Below are 7,040 nucleotides of genomic sequence, written 5' to 3' on the forward strand. Positions count from 1 at the left end.
TGAAGTAGTCGGATGATTTCTGTTTCATGAAATGGTTTTGGGATATTCTGGCAGGACTGGCTGAGATAAACCGCTTTTTTTTATCCCAAGTCAGTAAGTCTATGGGTCGGATTCACCCACTTCCAGCTCATCGGTCCTCACTATAGGCCTACAGGTAGCAGGTGAATTGGTGTGATTCCACTGGAGAAACAGCACTCGCTTTTGCTACACTGTTGCGTTACTGGCACTTGATCGGCACCAGGGGGCTGCAACGACAATGACACAATACTGCCACAATCCAGGCATATCTCTATCCTGTAATTTGCACAATAGCCAGCATAACTTTTAGAATGGCTTAGCTTACTCTAGCCTAAATTACCCTCATCCTATGATAGTGCAGCTTAACCACTGAACACCACATGTTTTGTGAGGCTTTGTTCACAAACTGCATACTACATAGTAACTTAACTATCAATAATTTAAGACTAGACAGATGCCGTGCCATTGTTAGACTCCCTGTCTTATTTTTAGCTATAGCAATGTGCAGACAAATAGGCTAACATCAATTGGAATAAAACTCACTACTCAACCAACAAAACCTATATCAGAATCAGCCATATAATAGTATTCTGTCTTCTTGGCCTCTCCTTCCTGCAGACTCAGAGATCCAGCTGCTCAAGGAGGTGCCTCTCTACAATGATGTGATGCTGCCTGCCACCAGTGACAAGCTCGCCCTGCCCTTCTCTCCCATGCCGCCCAGTGAGCCTCCCCATATTACCAGCAGCAACATCTCAAAGAAAACAGAGGCTGAGCCCTACACACCAGTTTCTTCTAGTACGCCAGGAAGCCCAAACCTGGGCCAGAGCTCCACAGAAGTAAGACCTGTTAGAGTTCACACCATGGGCGTTGTCTGCAATAGACTGTAGTAGATAGCAGTCAAGGACTACTTACTAAGTAGCTATTGGTTTGTTTATATATACATATATATTAATTTGTTTGTTTTATTAAATTCTTCAGTCTGGTGTTTAATTTCAGTTTAGCTCTAGTTTTACAAGTAGTTTTATTAATTAACTAGTTTTAGTCATAGTGTTAGTTTTCAGGTATTATGATGAATTCCTTGATTTATAGAAGCTTCAAAAAAGTAGGATGAAAAAATGCAATTATATTTAATTTTATATAGTTTTAGTTAGTTTTGCATTGTTCATTAGTTTTAATTTAAATTTAATTTATATATTTTAAGTTTAGTTTTTATTTTAGTTTCAGTTATTTTCACACTTTTAGCGTCTGCTAAATGCCTAAATTGTGATAGATTTGACTGATGCTGAAAGAGGAATGGCTCATTGATTTGTTATTGTCCCCCTTGCAGTCTGACAGCCCGATGGACTTCTTTTTCTCCATGGACTCCGACATGAGCTCAGATTTCAAACTAGACCTAGTAGAGAAGCTGTTTGCCATTGATACACAACCCAAGACCCCTTTCACGACACAGGTACAATCCCAGGAGCTACTGTATTTTTATTTTTAAAGATATATTTGGGGGCCTTTTCTGCCTTTATTGATAGGATAGTAGGCTGAAAGGAAATGGGGAGAGAGATAGGGGGGGTGACACACAGCAAAGGTTGTGGCTACTGTATTTTAATGACTGAAGATCATTAGTAGGTTCAGAGGGTGTGTTAAGTTTTTTTTATTTATTAATGCACAATAAAATGCACACAGTGTCTTTCCTGAGGATAACACATTGAAATATTAGAAATATGTATTTACGTTGCAGTCCTCGATGTCCGTAAACAGGACATGGGGACAATTCCATACAAAAACATAGCATTATACATAACCACAAATTGGCAATCTTCTCAATAATAACTACAAAGTTCTCTGTAACAGTAATAACTAATTTGACACTTGGTCCAGATCTCAAATTAATCCTAATACACAAGTGAGGTTGTTCTACTTTCAGATGTGCATATTGTATCAATCAAATCCTCCTTTTAACAATTTCAGATCATCATCCAAAGTGCAATAGTGTCTTTTATCTTACTGGGCGCTCGTGTGCATGTGAACCACACAGGCACGCCCATGTGCGTTCTTTGCTCATGCATGTTGCGGTTTGAGCCAGAAGTGTTTAAAACGTTTTTTTTTTTTTTTTTTTAAATAAAGTGACTTATTCCTTTAACCAAACCTTTGCTTGATGCCAACACATGTGGTTAGAAGTAACACTTCTAAACACTCACTGCAGTGTTTACAAATTTGTTTTTGATCAAAGCAAGTCTTAAATCTACTTTAGTTTGGACCAGTTCTGGTTGATTTGCTCGAATGGAATATATTTGTGTGATTTGCTGAACCCAGCTAATCTTTGTCTGTTTGTGTCTTTTTATGCGTTTGTGCCTTCAGTTGAATGTCCATCTTTTCGCCCCGGGCACATCCTTCAATTGTACTGGACCCACATGAGTTCCTTTGACTAAGATTCAAAATCGATCTAGCCAGGAAAAGTGTCTTTGCACTGCTGTCACCATGAATAGGCACTTTGGTATTGAAGCTCAACACAGCTTCTTCATTTTTTTTCTCCCCCAAGGCCATGGAGGACCTCGACCTGGAGATGTTGGCTCCTTACATCCCCATGGACGATGATTTCCAGCTGCGCACTCTGTCCCCAGAAGAGCTTCTGCCTTCTGACCCAGTCAAATGCTCAGAGAGCTCCCTTCCTCACCTTACACAGGAGGTCCACAGCTATCTCAGCTCTACAGATAAGAACACATCGTCCCCTGCCCCAGTGCCCCCTGAGCCACCGATTACACCCAATCCTTTGATCATGCTGTCTAAGGGGTAAGCAAGACTTCCAAAGCACATGCTCTCTTTGGGAGGCAGATCACATTTAGATCGCCAAAATGTGAACTAGGATTGCTTATTTCCTATCCGTCATTATATTGGCCATAAATATATAAAAGTACGCTAATTGCATATTAGAAACAGCACTATAGGCTAGAGAAGGTCATACAGTACATGCTACAATGACTTGTTATTTCACCAACCTTTAGGTTTTTTGTTCATTTTTAACACCAATTAAATGTCAGGAAGGCATGAAATTATACATGTATACCACTGAATCCTAATGTCAAAATCCCTGTCCCTCTGTTCCAGGAGCCCACAGTTGGACAAAGAAGTCTTACTGAGGACGCTGGCAGCACAGAACGTACAGCGCAAACGAAAACTGGGTGATGTCGGGGAGGCTGTTGCATTGGTAAATTCTTCTTGGTGTCTAAATATGGCTGAAAGGCTTTGTTCTCTTTTTATGCTTGAGGGATGACTAACTTGAGTTTCTGTCATTTCCCAGGGCACGTTACTCCAGGAAGTGCCTGAGCAGGGGAAAAAGCTGAGGGTGAATGAGACTGTACCACCAGAGTCACTCTCCCGTACGACCATACTGCTTCTACCCACAGGTGAGTGAGTAGACAGGACGTAAAAGATCAATTTAAACACTGGAATTTTAAATTATGTGAAAAAAGTAAATGTAGTATATAATATGGTGTACTGTGCATTCTCTTGAACAGTAAACCTTTTATGAATTTTGGATAAATGTTTGAAAAGGTATGCCCTGCCTGCCTGCCCACCTCATACATTTTCCATACTTCAGAAAAGTTTTTTAGTAAACCTGCAAAAGAAACTACTGTTAGTTGTCGACGTAACATTATCTACAATAACTAAGCTACAATGACTAAGCTGTCTCATCAGCAAGTTATGGCTGCCCATCCAACCCTCGCAAACTTGCCCAAGCTGTGTATGAACAAAATACAGGGATACTTACTGTATAACATCACTATACATTTAATTTAACATTTAAAAGTAGAAAGAACAAGTGTCCACCACTAAACAAACACCAAGTACTGGACACAGACGACATGCTTTCATACAAGACTAACATACTCCTCTCATTCTCAGACCTGGCAAGTCGTCTCCTGGGCAGCTCATCGGATGGTGGCTCCTCTCCCTTCACCCTTCCGCAGCTCACCCGTTACGACTACGAGGTCAACGCACCTGTACTGGGTCGCCAGCACCTGTTGCAGGGGGAGGATTTGCTCAGAGCTCTGGACCAAGTCAACTGAGTCGATGCTTAGCCTGCCTCCTGCTGGACTAGACCGGACACTACAATTTCTCTCCCTGACACACTCCCTTTTCTAACCCATCTCATCCTACACAGTAAAGTCCTCTGCGTTAATTCAACTCTGAGTTAAATTAACCTGAAGATTTTCCTGTGTGTCCTACCCTGCTGTTCCTTATTTATGTCTGTATCAGTTTAAACTTTGTAGTGTGGCTGCCATCTGTGCACACTATGTGATCTCTGCAGCATTCCACCGTGATCAACACCATAGCAGCTGTTGGGTTTTGGTGTAAGGGATTCGGGCGCAAAAAGACACCTAATAGTTTTTTATTGTGTCATTTCGTCTTTTCCCTGGGTAATCTCTCAGACAGCACACACAGCGCCATCTACAGATGACCCTGTTCCAGCAGGTCACCATAGAACCTGGCGCTACTGCCAGCAGTGTATTGTAAGCTTAAGTCGCACAATTTATATTTTCTTAAAAAACGATATTACCAGCAATATATATTAAGCCTTTTTAAAAGTAGTTTTAACAGGATTTCAACTATTTTATTTTATTTGTGGTCCTCCAGTACTCGTATGTTGTAGTACTCGTACGTAACAAAACGTCTTTAGTCAAGAAGTTCCTCTTTTTTTTTAAACCCAAGGTGGTCTAAATGTTAGGGACCGGTCAATGTTTAGAATGAGGGGTCACTGGAGGACTTTAGAGAACTCTGAAATAAAAAGGCGTGACCCTCCTAGTGTTCTGCCATCATGGCAGTTAGTTTCATAGACATGAATACGTAGACGCCGAATTGTCCACTGGGGTAGCCTTTCAACGTCACTGCCATATTCGCAGGGGACAGTTGCCAGAACTCCGCTGCAAGAAATATGCCTGCAGTCTAATACAAGTACAGAGTACTTATGACTGAAACCTTTTTTCTTTTATAACCATTACTGTTACTATCTATGTGAGGTGTTTTGGGATGAAAACAAACATTTTAAATTTAACCAACTATCCTATATCATAATGTTTCTGAAATTTGTAACAAACCAAACTTGAAAATGGGTTGCGAATTCAGCGAGTTATGGTTTTAATTGTGAATAGACATGCGTAGATGGGGCATACTTGCATTAGGAGTCACTGCTTGCCCCTACCAATGTGGTGGCCACGTTGACGCATCACTCCAATGAACAGTAGCAGCCAATGCGGTATCTACATACACAAATCTTTGGTTAGTTTAATGTGTTGAAATGATTTTAGCACCGCCATGGACACGTTTTAGTAGCAAAGTAGAGTTCAGCAGATTTCTGTGTTCAAGCATATTGCAATCTTCTGATTTGACCCATCACAAGCATTGCCTTTTTTATTGTTTGCAATGTTATCTTTAAGTTTTAAAGAATGTTTATCGATGGGATGGTTTGTATTGGATTCATGTTGATGGTAGCTCAAATAACGTACTGATACTATGACATCATGCCTCAGTGGCATGTAGTTTGCATTCAGTGTATTTTGAGCACAATTAGTGTGATTTTGGTTTTATATGCAGTGCTTTAGCAACCATGTTGAAACATTTAGGCTACTTTTTGCATACTGTATAAGTAAATCAATGTATGTTTCTATTTGTGTTCCTATGTTTCATTTTACTCCTTGATTATGTCAACAAAAAAGAGTCATTAAATGTGGAGCTAGAAAGTTATGTCCCGACTCTCAAGTTATTTAAGAGAGTTTGGATGGAGTTTCGTTTAGAACACCATTAGTGCAGTACAACCAGTGACAAATATATTTTTCTTAACCCTCTCCAAGAGATTGAAAGAAATTGACCCCCCCAACCAAATAATGATAAATAACAGTTTGATTCCAATCTCAGTTTGTAGTTCTGTTTCTTTTTTCTCCCCCCAAAAATCTGATTTTTAAAATACTTTCTTCAGCAGAGAGACTTTGCAGTAAGTATTATTTGTGATGGACACGTCAAAGTGCTGTTAGGCTGAATTGGCGTACCAGAATGATGTTAACCATTAAACATCCGTTCTCTATTCCACAGTGTATGGTTCTTTAATCTTGTTCTCAAAGTCATCTTTCTTCGTTCCATCAGCATCAAAGACAGTTTCAGTAAATATCTGACTTCCTGTAGATACTAATCAGACTTCAAAATATGACTCGCTGTGATAATACAATGTGAAACTTGTATGATTGTTAATGCTGGTTTTATTTTGAAGTCCATAAAAGCCTCTCTTAATGACGATTGACCAACAGCTTTTACGTGCATCACCAAAATTGTATTTAACTTTTTTAGAAATGGAAATGTTTCTTCAGTCTGTGTACGTACTGTACATATATTTTAAATTCAAAATGTAATGAACCTCCCCTGGACTAAAATAAAAAACGGTATACCCTCCCTTGGACAAAAAAGATGATCCTGTTTTCCTCCAGTGGAACCATCCCATAAATATTGAACGGTCCCATGTCTCCATTTAATGGTTACCTGTCTGAGGTAAATACAATTATGCAGTCATTCAGTAGATGTCACTTTAGTTTATTACATTTGTGAAAGTGTGTAACAGTGCATAGACCAGAGGTTTTTTTTGGATGTCTTTTGAAAGCTGTGATTATTGCTGTCAAATTCTATTTGAAAGTAATATTTTATTTTTATTCCTGTAAGATGACTGTTCTCTGACCATGAAAATAATTCAAGTTTTGGCTTGTTACATACTCTAGTACAGTACAGGTAGATACGCGGTGTAATTGATAACACTTCTTTTAATTTACTAGTGTGATTATCATAGTAGAATTTCAGTTCTCAAACGTCATTTCTCAGTCAGTTTTATACCATTGCATACTGCAGTGTTGGGTCTCTGTTGCTTGTTTCATGTTGCTGTCTAACATTAAATTGCTTTAATAATATATTGCCTTGTTTCAGTTTTGATAAAACAGTTCCTATAAAACATGTAAAAGATCACTTCACCAACCACTTGTTTTTTGCCA

The 7,040-nt window shown here is 39.2% G+C and overlaps 1 protein-coding gene across 2 annotated transcripts in view; it reads left to right on the top strand.

Annotated features, from left to right (window-relative positions):
• Positions 1–6,961, top strand: part of LOC311036581 (hypoxia-inducible factor 1-alpha-like) — a 30,373-nt gene extending 23,412 nt beyond the window's left edge. Inside the window, exons 10-16 of one of the 2 annotated variants that reach the window (XR_014599862.1) lie at positions 637–854; positions 1,346–1,468; positions 2,552–2,802; positions 3,118–3,217; positions 3,311–3,416; positions 3,916–5,727; positions 5,780–6,961. Coding sequence is in view for 1 of the 2 variants with exons in the window: in XM_084045354.1 (XP_083901480.1) it covers positions 637–854; positions 1,346–1,468; positions 2,552–2,802; positions 3,118–3,217; positions 3,311–3,416; positions 3,916–4,079 (962 nt within the window). In the remaining variant the exon portion in view is untranslated. Of the gene's footprint in view, positions 1–636; positions 855–1,345; positions 1,469–2,551; positions 2,803–3,117; positions 3,218–3,310; positions 3,417–3,915 lie in introns of both variants that reach the window. The other variant, XM_084045354.1, reaches the window with a different exon arrangement.
• The last annotated feature ends 79 nt before the right edge of the window (positions 6,962–7,040 follow it).

Source organism: Gymnoscopelus microlampas (assembly GCF_963454915.1).
Source record: "Gymnoscopelus microlampas genome assembly, chromosome: 20".
In the NCBI taxonomy this organism is placed as follows: Eukaryota; Metazoa; Chordata; class Actinopteri; order Myctophiformes; family Myctophidae; genus Gymnoscopelus; species Gymnoscopelus microlampas.